Consider the following 22,938-nt stretch of genomic DNA (forward strand, 5'->3'; position numbering starts at 1 on the left):
TGGTCTCAATCCTTCTGAGTAGCTCCTGATCTCCAGCCAAAAGTCTGCAGTCCCAGTCTTCAAGGATGAGCTAATCACCCCACCTTCAATTGCAGCTACATCCACACTTGGCAGGACTGGCCAAGCTTGAGCACCTAAGACTAACCAATTATCTTACTTTATAGCTTCCTCATTGAATCCTAAATTGCCAAAACTGCAACTTCAAATTTCCCGCAATTTTTCTTTTAAAAACCTAAAGGCCTTTGTCTCCCGGTGCCACTCTTTGCTGACCGGCAGGGGTGACCCCATTGTGCATTGGTTAATAAACCTCTTGCTTTTGCAACGAGTCTTGGTCTGGAGGAGTTTCTGGGAAGGGCGCGATCTTGAACTCCTGAGCTGTAAGACCCCAGGTCTTACATGACTCGTGAAAGGTTAAGTTCTGCGTAGCCCTGCACAGCGCCCCTGAGAACCCAAACGCTTGCCTCCAGTGGCACAGTCTCACCTCCTCCCCAGCGGAGACATCTTGCGAGGTCGTTCCCGGTTCCGAGAGGCAGGACAGCCACTGGCGGGTGCTTGGTGAAGTTGGCCTTATCTGCAACCCACATGAAGGAACAGACACACCACGTGATTACAGATGGGTTGTTAGCTTATAATCCCCACCTGCTGCTCTCCCTGCCCCTGACATCACAGAATCCCTCCTGTGGTGGAGCCCACAACGTGTGCTGAGGCCATCCACAGTGTTAGCAATGTGTGAGCTGCTACATATTTGCCAAAGCTGTCAATCACTTCCTCATATTGAGCTAAATCTGTCTCCCTTGAATTTGCACCTATTTATCACAAACATGTCCCAATTCTGTCTTCAAGGTGACAGCTCACTCCTCAAAAACATTGGCTCCTCACTTAATGGTGAGCAGCCCTTGTTTCCTTCTGTTTATGGTCCACAGTGACCTAGCAAAGATGGAGGTTCATGGAGATAGGATTCCAGAGCGTGGATCAGAATTCAGATCTCTGGCTCCGAGCCCATTCTTTTGTCTTCAGAGGCCACACAGTGCATAGCGAGAGAGGCATGCCCATGACATTAGGGCATGGTGGGAGAGCTCACTGAGAGTCAGTTCTATTTTAAAGCTTAAGAAACAACATTGTGCTGAAGTAGAAGAGCCTCCAGGTGTGACTTGACACCCCCATACCAGTTTATTATCTGCAATTTTACTCCTGCAGTTTTCCAGAATACAGATTCCCACTCCTTTTTCCTTTGTGGTTGCAAGGGAGTACCGCCAGAACCGCCCGAGAAAATCACGGTTAAACTTGCTTTCCTCTGGCTGTCGTCCTCAGCATGTTGGGAGGGCAGGGAAGGTTGGAGCGGAGGCACAGGAGCCCTGTGGGCTTTGAGCGGCCCTATACACAAACCCTGCCCTACACAGTGCCCAGGATATTAGCTATCGGGGCAGGGAGAGTTTGCAGGGATCAGTGGAGGAGCTCAAATTGGGGCTTCCCTGGCAGAGTAGGGGTTCAAAGACTCTCCCAGTTGTCTGATCTGTGCCAGAGGTGGCTGGTCTCAGGGCTGAGATTACCACTGATGGGCTGAGGTGGAAACGGCAGTGATGCAATGAGCTTATTGTGCCTGACCCGTGACCGGAGTCTCCCTACCCTTGCACGTGCTACTCCCATCACCTGCAGGACACCTGTTTCTTCAAGTCTGCCGCACCTTGACGAGTTATCCATCCTTATTGCACTGAGCCAAGAAATCTGCGTGCCATCCTAACCTTCCCTTTTCTTTCTCAATCCCATTCATCCACGTAGCACTCCCTCTGAGCCGCCTCCTTAACAGACTTCCCAGAAGCCTCCTCTCTCCATCCCCATGGAGGCACCCAGTGAGTACCGGGCCGATTCCTCCACATTGTCCCAGTTCCACAGCCTCCTTTTCTCGCTCCACCTCCAAGTCCATCCTCCTAGTGTGTTTTCCACATTGCTGCCCTGGCCCTCCACGCTAGGGCCCGGTGTTGTCAGTGTTGCATGCCTCGGCCTCAGGATCCAGGCCCTACCTGTCTTCCTAGCCCTCCCCCTCAGCACACCCGGCCTCCCAGCCTATCAGGAAGCCATCCTGGAGCGTTCTCAGTCCTGACACTCATCCTTGTCACCAGGTCTGCACCTGGTGACTGTCTTACGCTCTGGAACATCAGGGATGGTGACCGTATCACACTCCCTTATTTGCATCCCGAGGGGACCGTAACCTCCTGGGAGAGGGTGTTTCATTTGCTACGGCATCTCCACTTGGATCCACCGGGTCCTGCTATCTACCAGCTGCCTCGGAGGTGGCCGTGGCTCTAAGCCTGAGATCTTTGCACACACAGTGTATGCCTGTACCTCTTTTCCTGGAAAGGGAAGGGGAGCAAGGTGACTGTGGCTGGCTGGTGTGCAGGAGCAACCGGGTCCCCCTATGGAGGCTGGGGAGCACTCCAGATGGGAGGGCCACATGGACAAGGGTGTGGGTAGGGGGAAGACTGCTGCAGCTGAGGATGTGAGGACAGGGCTGGGAGGCTGGAATCCCTCCGGAGAAGGATAAGAGGGAGAGCAGCCCCTCCATTACCTCAGCCTGGTCATTAGAAGGACCCCAAGAAGCTCGATATCACCTTCCGAAGAACCCCAAGAAGCTTTTGGTGTGTTTCACGCACACCACAAACCCACTGATATTAAGACGAGTGTTATAGCCATGGGGGAGGGGAGGTGGCAGCAAGAACCTCAGTGGGGTGGTGGAGATCATGGCGCAAGCGCTTAAAGGATGAATGAAGAGGAGGACACTACGCACGTGTCTCTCTCTGAACCACTAACCTGTGCGAGAGAGTCTAACTTTCACCGAGCTTCATCTTCTTTCTCTTTCCCTAGCTAATCCGTCTCCCGTGTTCCCTGCAGAGGCATTTTGTACAGTGTTTCACCAAGGGCTGCTTTCTCCCCCTCAAGGAGTGGGGCTTCAGGAACCGTGTGGAGAGCCTGATCCTGCAGCCATGAGCTGCCTTTCCTCCCACAGCCTCTGGACGGAGGAGGCTTTCCTCTTCCCACAAACTCCAGAGCCCACAGCAGTGCAGAGCTGTGTGTGTGTGTGTGTGTGTGTGTGTGTGTGTGTGTGTAACAGCTGTGTGTGTGTGTGAGAGAGAGAAAAACAGCTGTGTGTGAGAGAGAGAGAGAGAGAGAGAAACAGCTGTGTGTGTGTGTGTGAGAGAGAGCCAGCTGTGTGTGTGTAAGAGAGAGAGCTGTGTGTGTGAGAGAGAGCCAGCTGTGTGTGTGTGTGAGAGAGACAGCTGTGTGTGTGTGTGTGAGAGAGAGAGAGAGAGCCAGCTTTGTGTGTGTGTGAGAGAGAGCCAGCTGTGTGTTTGTGTGTGTGTGTGTGTGAGAGAGCCAGCTGTGTGTGTGTGAGAGAGAGCTGTGTGTGTGTGTGAGAGAGAGAACTGTGTGTATGTGTGTGTGAGAGAGAGCCAGTTGTGTGTGTGAGAGAGCTGTGTGTGTGTGTGAGAGAGAGAGAGAGAGGATGTGTGTGTGAGGAAGAGAAGATGTGTGTGTGTGAGAAAGAGCGAGCCAGTTGTATGTGTGTGAGAGAGAAAAGAGTGAGAGAGCTGTTTGTGTGTGTGAGAGAGAGGTGTGTGTGATGTGCAAGTGATAGCTGTGTGATGTGTATGTGATGTGTGTGTGTGTGAGAGAGAGTGATGAGTGTGTGTGATGTGTGTGTGTGAGATATGTGTCTGTCTGTTGAGTGTGTGTCTGATGTGTATGTGTCTGGTGTGTGTAATGTCTGTATATATGATGTGTGTATGTGATGTGTGTGAGAGAGTGGTGTATGTGTGTGATGTGTGTGTATGTGTGTGATGTGTGTATCAGGTGTGTATGTTGAGGGGCATGGAAACCAAAGCATGGCTTACAGGGGATCGGCGGGTAGCAGGTGTGTCCTCTCCCCTCCCACTCTAAGGCCCCACCTTCCCTGCCTGACTTGGCCGGGGTCTGGCCGACCTTGATTCTTCTCATCCTTTTACCAGCTGTGTCCCAGACGTCAGCGGGCCTTGTTGCCCCACGCCCTAAAGACATGGGGAATTTTGCCCTTCTCCCATGTTCCTGTTTGCACTGTGCTCTGGCCTGACCGCCTCTCGATTGAGATGCTGTGGGGGCCTCCTAACTGGTCTCCTTACCTCTGCCCTCGTCTTTTCAGCTTGCCGTGTTCCTTCTTTGTTTAAAACTACACGATGCCTCAGGACTGTCCCCTTCTAAACGCCACGCCCTACCTAACGCTTCACATGTCCCTGTGCCCCAGATCCTCGTTACCTCTGCTGCAACCTCTGGAACGCTTCCTGTGTGTTCTCTGCTCGTGGCCTCGCTGGTCTGCCTTCCGAAACCCGAGCTGCTCCTTAGGGCCTCTGCTCTTGCTGTACTCTTCTCTCAGGCACTAACAAAGCTCAGTTCTTCTCCAGTTCTTGGAGGTAGTGTCAGTTCCTATCCAGCGAGGCCTTCCCCTACTTTTGGAGTGCAGCCCTACTCTACCCCCTGGGCTTTCTTTGCCCCTCCCTTCTTACATTTTTACTGCCCTCTGATATTCTATTCATTTCACTCATTTCTTTGTTGCCTGGTTCGTGCTGCTAGAGCAGAGGCTCTCAGTCTTCCAAAGGCTGGGACCCTCTCATATAGTTCCTCGTGCCACAGTGGCCCCCAACCATAAAATTATTTTCGTTCATAACTTCATGCTGTGAATCGTAACGTTAACATCTGTGTTTTTTGATGGTCTTAGGTGAACCCTTGCTACCTCCCCCCACCAAGGGGTCGGGCCCCACAGGTTGAAAACCACTGTTCTAGAATGTAGGCTCGACTCTCCATTCCTTGGTGGCATCCCTAGTGACGCCAAGAGGGCTTGGCCCACAGACGTCCAAGGCAGCATTAGTGTGATGATTGACAGAGAGTGCGAAGCAGCCACCCCCCACCCCCCCATGGCTCAGATTCTGCTCTTCTGAATTCGATGCCTGCCCACCCCAGTGCCTCTGTTGGTGGCTTTCCTGTCTCGGTGTTACCTGGATTCTGCAGGGGTTTGACTATGTCCAAATCACATAGATAATCCCCCATCGTTTTGTGGATCCCGGCAGGGCTAGGCTAAACCCCAGCCCTCCAGCCTGCTCAGCAAGGTGTTCTCTGATGATCTGTACTTCCCAGACGCTCTCTCAGGACTCAGGCTGCAGCTGTTCATCTCTAGCTGATTTGCCCTGCTTCTTGGCCTTCACTCACCACCATGGCTCAGGATCTCCAGTCCTGCTTCAAATACATCTTTTCCTGCCACCACCCAGCTCTGCCTGTGACAGATGTGTCTCTAAGGACAAACATCTACAGTGAAACCCTTCCCCCCAGATACCTAATCCAGCATCCGTCCCAGCAAGGATGGGCACCCGGATGGACACGACACAGCTCCGTTCCTTCTTTAGCTCATTGCCCTCTGCTGACTTTAACTTTACTCATTGTAAACAGTGAGTTAAGGCCTTCCTGGCCATTCTTACCAATGCAATCCAAAATCCAGCCAACTGTCCCATCTCCGCCACAGGCAAGGACACGGAAGTCTGGGGTGTCATAAAAAAAGTTCAATCTGGAAGGAAGAAAGGCCACAGAGCTCTGTTATTAGGTTGTGACTAACACTTGTTACTTTTGTATGTGTGTGTGTGTGTGAGCACGTGTGTGTGTGTGAGCGTGTGTGTGTGTGTGTGTGTGTGTGTGTGTGTGTATGGTATTGGGGATTGAACCCTGGTTCCCAGCTTATGCTAAGCAAATTGTCTATCAATGAGCTACATTCTAGCTACAACACTTGATACAGAATCTCCCCGTTCCACGGACTTAGGTAAAGATCTTGGTTCTTTTGGGGTTGAAGGAGTCACTCAATATTCTGAATCTAGAATTTACTATGCAGTGCTCCTGAGTATGGAGAAAAGTTGGTGGTGTGTGTGTGTGTGTCGGGGGTGGGGTACTAATATCGTAATAGAAGGAGAATCCGATCAACTTTCAACAGAAACAGAAAACCATTTTTGAGAATTCTTCAACAACTGGAGGAGTTCACAATGGTTACATTTTGGCAAGGATACAAATAATTTCTAATACTTTGCCTCCTCTCATGCTCTCCTGACTGCTGTCTTTAATGCCAGCTCTTTAAGAGAGATACAATTAATTCTGTGTGGCTTCATTTTCTCCTCTGTGGGCCCCCTGTCAAGAGGAGTGAGACCCCATTTTTTGGGGGGAGCCTGATTCCTCTAGAGCAGAACCTGGGGTTGAGTGACCTCCAGAGGGTCTGTGGATAGAATTCAGAGGCTCGTGAACGCGAGAGAGAAGGTGCTACGTTATTATCTTCTCTGGTCTCTAGCTGAAACTTAGCATTTCTTTCAATTGTGGACGTAGACAACAGACCGCAGAGGCTTTGACAGCACCTGTGACCTTGTCACAGTGAACATCACAGCTATTTCAACATCGAATTACGGCTCTACCGTAAGTCACACGCTGTCACCTCTGTAGCTTGTGGCTTTCAGCTTACAGTCATATTTAACCTAGATATGGATATTGTTGTTTGAGGTGTTGACATAACATATTCACTTACATACCACAAATTTATCTTTTGGGTTTTGGTCACTATTTTTCAACCTAATGTCTCCTTGGAAAATCACGTATTATTTCATATTATGCTTTGGAAAATATTATTCGAGATCGAGTCTGCAGTCTACCAGATTGGGACAGGAGCTCCCAGCAGAAAAAGTCAACGATCCTTGCTTTAGGGAAAGTGTGAGCCATGGACACCTTGGGGTGCAATTTAGGAATCTCAAGGCCTGTACATCTCACTTCCCCACCAGATGGTGAAGGTGCACCTTTCTCCTCTTAACTGGGTCTTCGGCTTCCACTTCTATAAATAACCCCTGTGTCAGACAGCCGAAAGACGGGGACAGGTTCCATTTTTAGTCACCTTCCTCCATCCCCCTTGGAGGAACCGCAATGAATCTAGAGTAGAAATGCGGGTCAGGAAGTGTGACAGCCCAGATCAGAACAGGAAGATCATGCTGGCACAATCGCCAGCAGATGGCGCTAGGACACCAGCTCTCACTGGGTAGATGTCCATGGTGGGAACAATTTCTGCTGCAGAGGACAAGCTCCACTCACCCGGTGCCTTCCGTCAAGCGGCAGAGGCCCTGCCTCCTCCCCTCTAACAGCTAGCCCTTGCCGAACTTCTGTGCAAAATTGGACAATTCAGGTTAAGAATGGTTTCGGGCGTGACTGAAATGCTCCCGTAGCAGAGCACCAGGCAGACTTTGAGGGACTGTGCCAATCGGCAGAGAGAGAGAGAGAGAGAGAGAGAGAGAGAGAGAGAAAGGGAGAGAGGGTGAGAGCTCTCTGAAGCTATCAGCAAACAGCCTTGCAAATAAGTCCAAATAAGTCACCAGCCTGCCTTCCCTGCCGGTCCAAAGACTGGGTCAGAGTTTCCCTCTGACATCAACACCTCCGTCAGTGACAAGGTACACAGGGCCAAGGTGAGGGGTGGGAAAAGACATCAGATGGCGGGCAGAAAAAGTGAAGAGACAGAGAGTTAAAAAGTGACGAAGGGAGGTGTTTTCTTCAGGGACCAGAGCAGGGCAGAGAGAGAAGACTGATGTCCGTACCCTGGGGTCGGGCCCCCGTTGTCCAGGTTGAAAACTTGTTTGGGGTTGAGCAGGTAGTGGAATTTCCGAAGAATTCTGTGGGGGAAGAAGAAGGAGTGATAGAGAAGGACCGTGGTACTGCAGACGTCACAGGGGGCATACCTTTAGACCCATATATGGTGAGGTCCAGCAGTTCCTTAAACCTAAGAGCGGAGATGTTGTATACAGAACCCGATACCCAGGGTAACTGGCACCCCCACATCCTTACCTCTGGCCCAAACTGTCCCTCCATCTGACTCTAGCCTCCCCCCACCCCCCGAAACTGCTATGGCAGAGACGCCTAGAGAACAGGACGGCTTCCTCCCCATTAGAGACCTCTGGCTATTCTGTGTGGTTTAAGTGGAATGATTCTGCCCTTTGTGGACTGTCCAGAGGGCTGGAGGGCCCTGAGGGAGAGGGCTGAGCATCCTCTTAAGAGTGCATGCAGGAAGATATGGAGCTGGGAAGCTGAGAGGCAATGGCTATGGCTTGGCTTCCGGGCTCTAGCTTGGGACCACCAGGTTAGGTCAGAAGGGTGTCTTGCCTGTTGGACAGAGGTGGGGTCCTCACAGTACTTGTTTGAGCCCTACATAGTGCTCCTTTTCTAAACTTGGATTTCTGCTTTCCGTGCCATCTGCTCATTTTCCAGACCTAGGAGGCAGAACGGTTCTGCCTGCCCCCAGCTCGCCTCCAAGTCTGCTGAGTTTACTCCAGCTTTGCCCAAAGCCAGCATTTCCTGTACTGGTAAGGTGGAGTTGGGGCTAGGCCAGGTGGTCCGAATCGGGTATGTCTCACCAGGTCTTTTAAAACCAAGAAAGACTTGGGGGTGGGCCAGGAAGGAACAGGCCCCTTAGGACTTGACTCTGACAGCCTTCACAGGAGCTCATGAGGCAGGTCCCGGGCTAAGAACAATGCTAATTCTAATCCTTAAGGTAACCCTGTGAGAGGTGGTATCACTGCTATCAGTGTCACAGGGGAAGAAACTGAGGCATGGGGCATTACCTCACCTGGGTCAGGTGCTGAAGTGGCCATGAGCCATGGGCCAAGGTTTCCTTGACTGCACAGTCTACTTTGTTGGAGCTGGGGGAAGGGGGGACTCTTGGGTCAAGTTGTATTAGCCTATTTTAAAAGAAAAGAGGACATCCATACCTTTCTCCTTGTCTCCCTCCACTCTTGGGGTTCACCAAGACGAGCAGGGGATGAGTCCCCGGGCTAGGGATGATCTTATACTTAAAAACAAGAAGAAAAGCAAATGAGCTTTATGCAGTAGTAGGATGAGATGGAAGCAGCTGTGAGACAGCTTTGGAAGGTGGATGGGAAGCAGGCCCAGACATGGAGGAGAGGAGGGTGGGTCTCCCTCTCACCGTGGTTCTAGAGCTGTGGCCCTCAGCCTCCCTAATGCTGCCACCCTCTAATACAGTTCCTCATGTTGTGATGACCCCCCAACCGCAAAAGTATTTTGTTGATCCCTCATAATCGTAATGTTACTACTGTTATGAATTGATATAAACATCTGATGTGCAGGATACAAGGTTTGTAATCCTCCAGCGGGATAGAGACCCACAGTTTGAGAACCACAGGTCTGGAGGGCACATCCACTGAGTCATAGGAATCAATGGAACAATAAACATGGAGCCCTCAGGCCCTAGCACCTTCCAAGCCCACATGCCCAGGCCCAGGTTTCCTCCTGTCTAGTGTGTGCCTCACCATTGGTACCACACTAACACGCCCAGGCATGTTGTCTTCCCCAGCAAGCTAGTCCTCCCTCTGCTGTCCTCTTCCTGGTACACGTGTGGTTTCTCAGCTGGGCATCCAGCGGGGAGATCTTGACTTGCCAAGGGCCTTTCCTAAAACCTTTCTTGGCAGCCATTATGACCCCCACGCTGCTGAGGCCTTTCCTTCCCCCAACTGTACCCTCTGCCCCTCCCCGACCCCAGTTCCTTCTTGGGACACCATTTCAAACATGCCAGTAATGATACCCTGTCGCTGTGAGGATCAAATCGAAATCTCTATGCCTGGCATCAAGGCCTTCCCAAGCTCGCCCCTTTCTTCTGCTCTCTCCTCATTCCTCCTGTCCCCCAGCGACAGGCCCAGAAGCCCGCTGCCATCCTCTGTCACGTGGATCTATCCATGCGCATGCGCACACTCCTTCGCTCTTGTCCCACGGCTTGAAATACTCCCTTCTTTGTAACCTCTTAAGGAGACCCATGATAAGCCACAACTTTAAAAATCAAAGCACTTGGGAGACAGAGGCAGGTGGATTTCTGTGAGTTCAGGGCCAGCCTGGTCTAGAGAGTGAGTTCAAGGACAGCTAGGGCTATGCAGAGAAACCCTGTCACAAAACAAGCCTTTCGCTGGGGTCACCTATCAGGTATCCTGAATACCAAATATTTACGTTACGATTCATGACGGTAGCAACATCACAGTTATGAAGTTGCGACATGATTGTTTCATGACTGTGGGTCTCCACAACCTGAGGAATTGTACCAAAGGGTCCCAGCAGTAGGAAGGCTGAGAACCCCTGGGCGAGAACACTCTCATCTATGGATGGCCCGCATTATTTTGATCTTGCATCTACAATTTCAGTTCATCTTGTAATTTCAAAGCACACACTCTCCAGGATGCTAGTCTTAGGGCACTGTGGGAGGCAGGAGTGTGGGGAGGCTAGCCTACTCTTAAAACAAGGAAATGTGAGCTCTGAGGCAGAGGATGCGACCCCACTTTCCTATTTCCTATTCTGATAGTCTTTGTGGCTTATCTGGCCGTCTTCTCTGCATTCGTCAAAACTTCATGCAGGACATGAAAAAAATTCCACTGGTGATGTTTAGTGAAGAATGAGGTCTTAAATATACACTTAAAGATGGACAACCTTTGGATCTGCTCTGCATTGCTTTGCTGGATTATATTCCAGAGATAGTTGGACAACGGTAGAAACCCATTGTCTAATTTTTGAAAACAATATTTATTTTTTTAAATGTAGGAATGCTCTGTCTGCATGTACACCTGCATGCCAGAACAGGACATCAGATCAGTTTATAAGTGGTTGTGAGCCACCGTATGGTTGTTGGAAAGAGCAGCCAGTGTTCTTAACCTCTGAGCCATCTCACCAGCTCCCATTGTCTCATTTTACACCACACATTTGTTACTGTTTAGGAGGTCTGCACCTTGAAGTTTCATGTAACTTTCTCTTAAAGAAGTGACAAAGCCAACTAGACCATCAATGGCATCAGCCAATCGCTTTGCTCACTACTTATCTACAAGGTGGCAGTCAAAGGTTAACTCCAGAGGTCCAGGTGAGTGTCCTCCAGTGTAACAGAATTGGTGGGATGAGAAAGCAAATGTTGAGATGCACATCTTTAGACTCCAAGCCTCCCTCTCCCTGCCCCAGCCTCGGGACTGCTCATTCGTGAGTTACCTGGGTCACAAGTTCCCCCTTGGCGGCCACACTGCCCTCGGACTTCCCTCCTTGCCTGTCCTGTGGGGAAGAGAGAGAAAAAAAGAGAGAGAGAGAACATAAACAACTTTTGAAGAAGGACAAGAGCAGATCAAAGTGTTAGAACAAATGGCTATCAGCAACAAAGAGCTCAGACAGGCAGAAAGCGGTGAGGTTTTCAAGGTGGGACTTCGACCTCAGAAAAGGCAACCCACAAGCCTCTAGGCTTCTGCAGACTCTTGTGGTCTCTGGAGCCTGTGATCCCAGACAGTGTGGTGTGGTGTGATACTGTGTGTGTGTGTGTGTGTGTGTGTGTGTGTGACTGCTGCCTCTCCAGGCACCATTGGCTTTATCTGATCTTCAGACTTTTTACCAAGAGAATGATGAAGCATGCCCACGTCTAACTTTTGTGTTGTTGTCTTGTTTAGCTTTATACTTTTGAGTGTCCCCACCTCTGCGTGGTTCGCCTTTCTCATTCCACCCTAGCGATTAGTCACATGATCTCAGCTTATTCACCTGTGATGTGAGTAGCTACGTAATTGTCATTTGATGGAATACATGCTTACATTTCTCCACAGAAGGAGACCGATTGGGATATGAACTTTGTTTATTTCTAACTTAATGGGATTTGATGAATGGATTTCCAAAGTGGTGATTTTCTTGTAGGCTTTTAAATGAGACAAAAAGGGGTCTGTTCTAGTCAAGGGAAAGAAGGCCTTGAGAGTGGGTGGGACTTGGCAACAGTTTAAAGATGCAAGTGCTGTCTTCAGGAGGCAGAAGAGGTTTCAGGTGGAAGCAATGGGGGATCATTTCATCCTTTCATTTGTTTCTAGATATGTCTGAGACACTGGGGGGGGGAGCCCTTGAGAGAGGGAGGACCCATGTGTGAACACAGGAGAAAGCTTGGGAGGGATGAAGGAGGCCAAGAAACCTGGATCTGCCCAAAGATGCTTGGAAGGGGTGCTGTCAACATGGAGACACAGCAGTCATAAGCTGCTGTGCCGGAGTTTTCTCTCGCTCAGTCTGGCTGACAGAGCACCGACCTCTTTTAAACCGACACTCCCGGGAATTCGAGGCCGTGAGTGTTGCCCACCTCTGACTCCTGAACCTGGAAAAGCCAGAGCCCTGGTAGGGGCAGGAAAACTTACTCGGGTGACGGGGCATATGGAGGTAGGCAGCAGAATGTGGTCTTTGAGTTCCCCACCGTCACACACCGTCGATAATTCACATTTGCGGTGAAACTGGAGGGAGACACGGAGGTTGAGGATGAGCAGAAGTGAGCAAGGAAACAACAGCTAGGCAGGTGGAGAGCTTTCCTGGGGAGGCAGGCTGCCCAGTGGCCCTGAGTCTTGGAGCGCTGCCGGCTTTGCCTTTGACAGGATTGTTGAGTGTGTGTGAACACGTGGGGCGCAGAACTGAGATCAAGAGTTGCCCTCCAAGTGTGGTGTCCTGTGTGGATTCTTCACCCCTGCTTCTGGTGTTCTGCTTTAGACACTCTGCAGGAAGGGCAGCCTCTGGGAATGAAACCTCGGGAGGTAACGGAACCCCTGCATTGTGAGAGTCCCTTTGTCTGGCTTGGTGGAGCCTTCTCTTTAGGGCTGGTACCTACCCTGGGGGCACAAGACACCGCCCAGAATTGGCTTTGGGAGGAAGGCTGGGCGGCCCTGTGGCACCTGTCATGTGTAGAATGCTGTGAACTCTGGCATAAGCATGGCAATGGCACGAGCAGGCCCGTGAGGAAAGGGCCTCTCCCAGCCTGTTGGCAGCCCCGGGTAAAGGATGGTCATGATCTAGCCAGCTGTTCCCAGCTGTTGGTCATGTAGGCAGTAGGACGGCCAACTTCTTAAGCAGCCCTCACTCTGGGCAACTTGAGGAGTCCTTGGAGGCTGAGAGACTCGAATGGGGGCGGGGTCTCCGGGATCCTCTTAGCCTTCATTCCCTCACTCTACACTTGCCCTCGTGGGGAGAGAGGTTCACTGCCCCGGGCTACAGCTCGAGCAAAACCCTCACTGAAAAGAAGTAGGGCCGCCCTGGGTACCGACCCACCGTCATCCGGCACCACACGCAGTGCCGCGCGGTGACACTCTGGTAGCACTTGATACTTTTGTGGCACCGGTCACACTTGACGGAGGAGTTCCCTTCCACCCACGCGTGCTGCATCACCTGTGGGAGGCAAGGGAAGGATACCAGGGAAGGCAGTGGAACCACGCCCCCGGGCCCAGGCCTACAGAGAAGTGGGAGGTGCGAGGGGGCCCAGAGGGCCCTGTTTTCCTCAGTGTGGAAGCTTATTGGATGCAGAGCTCCCCCCTCACTGCCTGACCACCGCAGTGCTAAGCAAAGTAGATGAAAAACCTCCGCTTTGCCTGGGTAGCTCTCACCCCGGCATCTAAGCAGCGTCCCGCCTGCCTGCGGTCCCTCCGCCTTGCAAAACTCACTGGTGAACCCTGTCCTCACGTGGGCCCTCTTCTGGGAGGCAGGGTGGTACAGGCGAGGCCTGGAAGACTGGAATGCAGACCATCCACTTTGCACATCACAGCAGGGAGAGTTTTGGCCAGTTTTGGGACCTCTCTGAGTCTTTGGACTCCACTCCTTAGTCACCAGCATGAGGCAGTGAGAAGTCCTAGCTACCACTCATACTCCGAATAAATGAGTCTCTGAGGGTGTGGCCCCAGAGACTTGACTTACTTCCTGTATAATTTAAATTCACACCCGTTCAAGTGCCCTGTGTGCTTAAGAGGTGTAATGATAGCTGAGAAGCAATCTGGAAGAAAGCCAGATTACAAAGTCTGACGCAATCAGGCAGGGTCCCTTTCAGACCCGTTTTCTGGTCATTTAGATGGATCAGCTGCCTGGCTGGGAAATGGCCCCAGGGCAGAGCCGGGGAGGGTTGTATGGGGACCTCTGACCCGTTTCCTGGGAGCCTCTGTACTCGGATCTCTCCTCCTGGAATCCCACAGAACTCAAAACTGTCCACCGAGGTGCCCTGAACCGCAGAAGGAAGATGGGGGGGGGGGGCAGACCTGGAATCGCCCACCTTCAAATACTATATTAGAAACACGTGAAATATTTACATGATATGATCCATATTTGCAATTATCAAGAGCAAATGTCTTAAATCACTTAGTGGTTGTGTGACACTCTTCACCCAGAATACTTCTGCTATAACCTATCGCTCCAAAACTCGAATCACACTTGTTTTGTAGCCTCTCACCTCCAGCTTCATCACTGAGGGTACAAAGTAGCCACTTTATGAATCTGAATTCTACTGTGGTCGCACTGACTATGCATTGACACTATTGTTTCTATTTGGCAGAGGGACAAGTAGAGGCTTCAGAGAGGGGAGTGACTGGCTTCAGGTCCTAAGGCTGCTGAGTAGCCACACAGGTACCCACAGCCAGGCCTTTTGACTCTAAGCCTCAGGGTTGTTGCCCCAGCACCATGTCGCTTTCTTCAGCCTATCTGGGGTCTGCAGAAATGGTGAGAGACTTGGGTTGTCCCTGCAGGCTCACAAGATTGTGGGTGTGCTCTGCCGGCCCCTCAGCAGTGTCGCCCCACTCTCTGTGTCAGGTGACTAGAGAGGCCGAGCACAGGAGGCCCTGGTGTGGCCTGGTGGAAGTCAGGATGGACATGGAGGCGTATGCATGGGGAGTGTGGTGGTCATGCAGTGGTCATGGGGCATGCAGATGAGGAGTCCGAGGAGGAGCCTCCTCCCAGGAGGCCTTCTGAGAGATGGCTCATAGCCATCCCATTTTCTAACCGGCTCCTGGCTCCCATTGCTCAGCTAACCCCCCTGCCCAGTAATGCAGATGAGCATCCCCCAGTTCTAAGGGCAATCTAGTTCTAGACTCAGCAAAGGCCACCCAAAGGCCAGGTGAGCCTTGGGGGCCATTCTCCCCCTCTCTCCCTCTCACCCTCTCCAGCCACATGTCTGAGTCCTGGAGCTGTGCCTCTCAGCTGCCTTTGAAACTCCCTTCTTCCTTTGTCTTGTCTGTTTTAGTTAGTGGAGTCTGTTGGGACACTCAGGCCCAGCGGGTACTACAAGGGCGGATGGAAACAGACCCAATCTGCTCTGCCTTGGGACAGTGCTACCTCCTGCTATAACTGTTGGACGAATCTTCTTTCCTCTGATTCCTCTCCTACCCCAGACTCAGCAAGAGTCACAGAATTAGCAAAACTTCACCATCTCTTCATGCCTGAAGCTCTTCCGCCACCCTCGACTGCTTTCTAATGCTGGAGCTGATCTTGCAATCCCTCCTCCAGGTAGGACCTCATCACCTTGTGAAGGCAGATTTTTGCCCTTCCCTGTAACCGTCTTCTGACCCAGCTATTCTAAACCAAGCCTAGGCCACATTCAGGCATATCTCCACGCCTGTACACAGGAGCTCCCTTCTAGAATGCTCCGCCCTCTTTCCACGCCTGACGAAGCCCTCCTGGTTCAAAGAACAAACTGAGTGCCACCTCCTTCGTAGAATTTTCTCTTTCGGGGCTCAACTGCTCAGTCCACGTGGCTCTATCACGGTCGCACACACCTCCTGGCTTTGTGCCGTGCTTACGACCCTATCTATTTTCATAACCTGTTTTGCAGAAGCCGAGAAGACTGGATACCATTTCTCATAACCCTCGGGATGCCCTGGTACAGCGCCTGGCCTACAGTAGGCCTCAGAGAGATTCTGAATGGATTGATGGATGAGTGGGATGGCTTAAGGGTGGTCCTTGAGGCAGAGAAGGAACTAGAGAAGTCTCTCAAAGCCCCTTTCTGCACGGGAATCTGTGATGAAGGACGTGTTGTCCCTGAGGCAGCATGCAGTAGAATGAGCCAACAGGTGTCACCAACCTCGCCACTCCTTTTGGCTTTTGAGTATGTTTTAACACATCCAGGAATGTTTTTGGATACGCAGCGTTGGTGGACAGTATATTTACAATCTAGGAGAAAGAAAAAGGACAGTGCTTATGAATGCCACCAGGGGAAGATTCAATGCCCCTCCCCCAGTGCACATACTTCAGCGAAGGCTTGTTTCTCCTTCTGGTTGGTCAGTGCGGAAAAGAGACATAGGGAGTTGGCCTGGCTTAGCAGAAATCTGACCGTGCTGTTTGAGCATCTGTAGCTACCTCTCGGTTCTTCTCCGGTGCCTCCACCTCCTCACACCACCTTCCTCTAATGTCAGTGACAGTCAGAGAAGTGACCCCGGAAGGGGCAGTGTGAGACACACGCCTCAGCACTGCACATCAGGGTGCCAGTGAGTGGACAGAAGGGCCATAGCCCCTGGGCTGATGGGCGCTATTAGCTAAACCCACAGCATCTTGAGTAACTTGTCTCATCCTTGGGAAACTGAGGATTCTCTGTCAGAGGTGCCTACAGTGGCTTTTCTTTCTCTTCCTGGGGCAGGGGTGGGTTCTGCCGTCACAAGTGAGACATTTGTGTGAAGCTCTCTGCCCAGGATCAGACTGGCTATTTGTCATTGTTGTTGTAACTGTGATTATGCAAATAGCAAAGGACCAGAGGAGTGAGAACATGCTGATGAGCTGATGTTTGAGTGGATCTGGAGAGACTGGTGGACTTGTTTTTCTGCCTGTTCAGTCCTTCGGTTCCAGCTGGTGTCTGCGATCTGGCCATGGCTTGGCTGGGGTGCATGGGGTGCGTGTACCACATTTTCTGCCCCCCGGAAGCCTCTGGCTTTAGCCCTTCTTCTCTTGTACTTTCCTCCCTTTTCCAAAAATCACCCTTTCCTCAGTTTCTTCCAGTGTTTGCCTTCTGCGTCCTGATTCTAATTCCTCATTTGTCATTTTTTTTTTCTGCTTCCCCTCCAGTTTTACTAAATGGATTATAAAATGAAATAAACATATAATTTTATTTTTCATGGCACTTCTGGAATAGAGGATATGTTCTTAGCTAATTAGAAAGCTCCTTCAAACACACATGAAATGAACTCTGGCTAGAAACACAACTGCAATTAGCATGTAGTTTAGTTTATAAGTACTTTGACACTTATTTTCTAGAGGAGCAGTGGCCCGTGACTCCACCAATAGGAAGCATCTTGTCCCTCTGACTCAGCTAGCCCCAAAACTGTTGAACGTTAGGGCAATCCTACGATCTGGGAAACAGGAATGCCTGGACGGTATCAACCAATCATGTGCAAAGCAAACAGAGCCCAAGGGAAGAGGCATGGGGGCGTCTACTCACAAATGCAGCACAGGCCTTGCTTCCGAACACCCATCAGCATGAGGTGGCAGAAATTGCAATATGTGGGCTTCTTGAAATGCTTCAGGGTCCAGGCATGCCTCCCGTCTCCCTGGGGATCCTGCAGGGGTGATGACGGTGAGACATTGAGCTGGGCTGCCTCATGCAGGCACTTCTCTTCCTCTATGCTCTCTCCTCACACTCGGTAACTCACTCAGATTCATTAACAAATTTTTCCTGTGTGTTTCTAAAATGGGCACCTACAAAAGGAAAGGGCATCTGAATGGAGGTGGGAAAGCAGCCAAAAAAAGCCCTCTCCCACCTGGAGGCTAGAAGTGTAACTGGAAGAGCAGTTTGATACGTCTGTCTGCCTGCCTGCCTATCTATCTGCCTGTCTGTCTGTCTATCTATCTATCTATCTATCTATCTATCTATCTATCTATCTATCTATGTATCTATGTATGTATCTATCTATCTATCTCACCTGTCTATCTGAAGAGTCTTTAATGATTATAGTCTTTGACTCAGCAGCATCCTTCCTGGGGCTCCAGTCTAAAGAAATAACTTTTGAGAAAACAAATGAGCATTTCTGTGCTAGTTAGATACAGCATTATTTTAAATAGTGAGGAGCTAGAAATAGCCTAACTGTCTTCAGATTACTTATGTTTTAGTATATCCATGTAACTTAATACTAGGTGATCATCAAAGAAGTATTTATAAAATTATCTAATGGCATAGGAATGTGTTCATAATATAACACTAAATGAAAAAAAATCAGAATGAAAATTTGATAGTGTATTATGATTTCATTTGTAGATAATAAGATACTTAAAGGGAATTCAGGTATGGTGGCACACACCGTTAATCCCAGAGACAGAGGCAGGTGGATCTCCATGAGTTTGAGTCCAACCTAGTCTACATAGTGAGTTCTAGAACAGCCAAGGTAAAACCGAGAACCCTGTCCAAAAAAAAAAAAAAAAAAAAAAAGACAAAGCAAGCCAAACAAACAAAAGATGTTTAATGGTAAAAGATTTCATGAGCCTGTTAACCAAAGTTTGCAATATTTGGAAGCTGTGTCTTTCCCTCTAACTTCTGTTTTCTTTTATATTTTCTGAAATTTCTCTGGTGAGTATAGACTAGCAATATAATCAAGAGCAAATGGCTTAGTAAAAATGATATGTTTCTTATACCAACTTAAAAAATTAGATTTATGTATTTTATGTATACGAATGTTTTGCACATATATATTTATACATGGAGATTTGCCACTTGTGTGCTTATACCAACTTTCTGCAAACATAGTAAGTGGGGGCTGGTGAGATGGCTCAGTGGGTAGAGGCACTTGTCCCTGAGCTTGGTAACCTGAGTTCAGCATCATGCAGAGAAAGAGTGACTCTTGAAGGCTGTCGTCCTCTGATCTCTACATGCACATTTCGTGTGTGGGAAGCCCCACTCCATGTAAATAAACACACGTAAGCAAAGTAACAACAATACTGAAGTGACGGACAGAGTGGGAATTAATTGTTTTCTCCTGAATAACGCAGGGGCAAAACCACCCTCCGCCATAGCATGCATGAGCTGTGCCTCACACACTCACATCTTCCCTGGCATGTCACATCTACCGTGTTCCAGCCCCTGGGTACAAAGCCTGGCTGAGTCTGGTTTTGGGCCATCTCTCCTGCTTGAATCTTTCTCAGTGGTTCCATCCAGCAGCAATGTGCTTGCATTCAAGGGAAGTGAGAACTATGTGTGGTCAAGTTATCCTGCGGTGTGTGGTCAGGGACATGGAGTCCAGTCCTTATATCCGGGTGTCCATGCCTTTGTCCATGCCTGTGGTCAGCCCAGTCTCTGGGCCTAGACTTCTTGTGGTCCTTGAAGTCCACATGCTTTGCCAAATTCTTATCTTCTTGCTGCGTTAAACCCTCTTCAGGACCTGAGTTGTACAGCTAAGGCCCCTTTATCCAAGGGCCTCCGCTTCGGCATGCAGATTTGCAGGTGGGTAACAGTTCACAAAAAGACAAATTTACTCATCCCTTTGGCAGATATCTCTGCCTTAAGGACTTACGATGATGATAAATGTTATTCCAGTCCACTGCCAGATTCTAATCTGTACTACATTCTTGGTGGGGGAGGGGAGTGACGAAGGTAGCGCAGGACTGGTAAGTTTGTTACTAGTATACAGATAAGAAAAACAGACCCAGAGGACTTGTGTGTCTAGGCCAATAACACCAGAAGCACCGGTAGCAGAGCCATCTGCCCATCAGCAGGCTCTCTCCACCTCTCTCCACTACCTCTACAAGTATTTTCCTGGACAGAAGGAAACTTAGGGCTTCGTCAGCACGTCTGCTTATTCGCCAGCTAAAGAGCTATCCGTTTATCTGAGGATACCTCCATTTTCTAAGTTGTCTAGCTCACTCCCCCACCTGCCCTCTTTCTCAGCTCCAAGAAGAGTTCAAGTGAAGCTTCTGCTTGGGTTCTAGCACCACCGTGTGGCTTGTTCATTTCTGGCCAGATTTTACAACCCTTTGCTACAAGGTTACCAGGAGACAGACAATTTGCATAGAGAGCCCAGGCATTCTCAGCCGTCGACTGAAAACAGCTAGAAAACAGCAGGCCATTCAAGATGTGATGGGGCTTTCTCTAGAGGCCCAAATGTTACTCATTAAAAACTCAGCACACACTTATAATAGATTTATAAGGCTTTTGACTTATATCAATGAAACTTACATTTTTTTGTTTTTGTTTTGCAGTTTTTTGTTTTTTTTTTTTTGTTGTTGTTTTTTTCCCCCCCCCGATGGGAATTTCAATTTTATGTAAGGCTGATTTGGTGTTTGACAGGGACTGGAAAACATGCTGAAGAAACATACAGCTTTTGCCTGCTGCCTCTTTCCATACAAGATGTTGCCTGTGGGCTCTTTCCATACAAGATGTTGGTGATGCTTCGAACGTTAGCAAGTTCAATATAGGGAGAAGAGAAGCTGGCTTCTTACACTTAAAAGGTCCCAGTTTTCTTTCCCCCAAATGAGAACAAGCCAGAACAACAGTGTTTTAGAATAGCAACCAAACAGAGCCTTCCTTTGGATCCAGTTCCAAGTGAGTGTTGCCCACAGTCTAGTTTCTGGGTTCTTGTATGAGCAGCCACTAAGCAAGGGTCATTGAATGCAGCTGCCAATATTCCTGAGTGTGGCGGATGGGCCTCTGATTAGGTGTGTGCCCTTTGGCCAGCCCTTTACCCTGCTGGACCTCCATTCATAGAATGAAAGGGATGGAGCAAGAACCACAAAGGGCTCAGCCATGTCCTGTGCAACCCTAAGAGCCAGAATGCGTCATCAGGCCAGACGTGTGTGCAGGCCTGTAAGCCTAGCTACGCTGGACACTCAGTCAGGAGGATTCCAAGTTCAAGCAGCATGGCCTGCCTGGGCTACAGAGCAAGTCCGAGGCCAGCCTGTGCAGCGGAGTGAGACTCTGGCTCGAACATAAGAAGTAGAAAGAGAGATGGAGATATGTGCCAGTGGCAGAGTGCTCACCTAGCCTGTGTGAGGCCCTCGGCTATAATCCCACACTCTTTAAAAAAGAAAGAAAGAAAGAAAGAAAGAAAGAAAGAAAGAAAGAAAGAAAGAAAAGAACGAGCTCTTGAAATCTTGCTTATTCTTTAGGCTAAGCCAAATATTCTCTAAGGTTTCTTTTCGCTGCTCTGCCTAAAGTGTAGGGTATTGGGAGGTGTGGGGAATTTGGAGCTAGGTACAAAACCTAGCTCTTGTTTTTCTCATTATGTACTTGGCCCTGGTTTTCCATCTGTACTAAGTGGGATAACAGTATCTGTCATCTCTGTTTCGATCGCTAAACCACAGTCCATCTATGAAAGCCCTTCCTAGCATGACCGCTACCCCCACTCCCTCCCTTCCTTTGACAACTCTTCGCATTTTCTTAGTTTAAAATTTTTAATTACACTTACTAATGGGCAGAGGGGATGGGCATTTGTGTCATGGCGTGTGGAGGTCAGATGACAAGGAAGTGAGTTCTTGTCTCCTACCATGTGGGTTCTGGGAATCGAACTCATGTTATCTATCAGGCTTGGTGGCAAATGCCTTTCCATGCAGAGCCATCTTGCTGATCCCTCCTAGTATCTGAAGACCTAAACTTGAGGAGAAGATGAGATTCTCCTTGAAGTTTCTTTTGCACTTTGCCTGGTTGAGAGCGATGGCAAATGCTCTATAAATTTCCCTTGGTAACAGAGCAGCAAAGCGCTTCCGGGTGGAAGAATATATTTTGGGCACAAACAAGTGAGAGGGATGAAAACATGGAGCAGCCCAGAGCCACAGCTTGGAATGCATGGCTTGTCCCTGGGGGAGGGAGTCTGGAGCAGACACTAGCAAAAACATGGGATCCAGGGAGTCTGCTGACTTACAGAGTCATCCATTCCCAGGAGGACCAGCAGCGGGATGGTGGTCATCCCCCCATTGACCCACTCCTGTAGAGACACAAAGCCATCCTTGTCGTGGTCCATTCCCTGCAACATCTCCTTCAATATCTGTGGAATCCAAAGAACAATGGTCCATTTCCATCCCTCTTCTGGATGCCCCTGCTGTCCGTTTTCTCTTTGGTCCTGGGTTATGGTTTCTGTTTCACCCATGTCCCCTCTTGTTCAGAGTGAGTATGGTGGCAAGGGGCCAAAACAGTGGGAGAACAGGGTTCTAGGACCAGCTCTGCCCTGCCCCAACCTTAGCTGGCTCACCTCAGCTCTCTGTGCCCTGGGTTGCTCATCTTAAAATGGAAGTAATATTGCTGTGTTCACAGTGCCTTAGCAAGGATTGGAGAAAAATGCATAAAAAGTGTTTAATCCAATACCTTGTACATAGCACCCCCCACACCAGTTCAGTTAACATTAACCGCTGATGATCGACAACTTTTCTAAAAATCGTTTCCGGCTCTAATTTCTCTGTTCTACCAATTCCTATCTTAAAACTGCCTCTGGCGGAAAGACCGGGGAAGCTGTGGTTTCCACCACGTCTGGACTTTCTCTTGCTGCTTTAAGCAGCTTTCCCGCTGGAGAAATGGGAGGTCAAAGCGTTGGGCTCCTAAGAAGCTGCTGGGAAGATGAGACCGGGGGCAGCTCCCAGCAAGCATTCACGTGTGCCTCACCCTCTCCTGGAGCTCTCTTTGGAGTAAACCGCGTTTATAGACACTCACAGGCCTGAGCTCCGTGGGATCCCACTCCAGGTACTGGGCAACATGCAGCATTTGCTTCACAATCTGATCCATCTCCTAGAAAGCATCAGGACAGAAAGCATCAAAGGGAGAAAACCAAAGCCTTTTTTTTTCTTTCTTTCTTTTCTTTCTTTTAAATCAAAATAAGAGCAAACCTCAAAACCAAAGCTGGTGGGATGGGAAGGTGAACAGAGTGGGGTGTGAGGAAGAGCTTGTGCAATACACTGGCCTCACACAAGGGCAGCAGTCTGCTTCTGCCTTGACTACAAAGGCCAGTGGATGGTAGAGCTCACAGCGTGTGAAAGCCGGAGGCACAGAGACAGACCACCTGGGGCATGGACTCCCTGCCCCTCCCTCCTGCCATTCTGTCCTTCCACCCGAAAACCATAGGGACTCTTCTTTCTTTCTTTCTTTCTTTCTTTCTTTCTTTCTTTCTTTCTTTCTTTCTTTCTTTCTTTCTTTCTTTC

At 49.6% G+C, this 22,938-nt stretch overlaps 1 protein-coding gene across 2 annotated transcripts in view; it reads right to left on the reverse strand.

Annotated features, from left to right (window-relative positions):
- The window catches only part of Dgkg (diacylglycerol kinase gamma), a 192,616-nt gene that overhangs the window by 95,909 nt on the left and 73,769 nt on the right, over positions 1-22,938 (reverse strand). Inside the window, exons 8-18 of one of the 2 annotated variants that reach the window (XM_055625065.1) lie at positions 22,454-22,528; positions 21,672-21,794; positions 17,267-17,384; positions 15,920-16,008; positions 13,132-13,248; positions 12,234-12,326; positions 11,068-11,127; positions 8,802-8,881; positions 7,635-7,709; positions 5,502-5,587; positions 482-571 (exon numbers count right to left, since the gene is read on the reverse strand). In XM_055625065.1, the coding sequence (XP_055481040.1) occupies positions 482-571; positions 5,502-5,587; positions 7,635-7,709; positions 8,802-8,881; positions 11,068-11,127; positions 12,234-12,326; positions 13,132-13,248; positions 15,920-16,008; positions 17,267-17,384; positions 21,672-21,794; positions 22,454-22,528 (1,006 nt within the window). The remainder of the gene's footprint in view (positions 1-481; positions 572-5,501; positions 5,588-7,634; positions 7,710-8,801; positions 8,882-11,067; positions 11,128-12,233; positions 12,327-13,131; positions 13,249-15,919; positions 16,009-17,266; positions 17,385-21,671; positions 21,795-22,453; positions 22,529-22,938) is intronic. The other variant, XM_055625066.1, reaches the window with a different exon arrangement.

The sequence above is a fragment of the Psammomys obesus genome, unplaced genomic scaffold (assembly GCF_907164565.1).
Source record: "Psammomys obesus unplaced genomic scaffold, mPsaObe1.curated_primary_1811, whole genome shotgun sequence".
Lineage (NCBI taxonomy): Eukaryota > Metazoa > Chordata > Mammalia > Rodentia > Muridae > Psammomys > Psammomys obesus.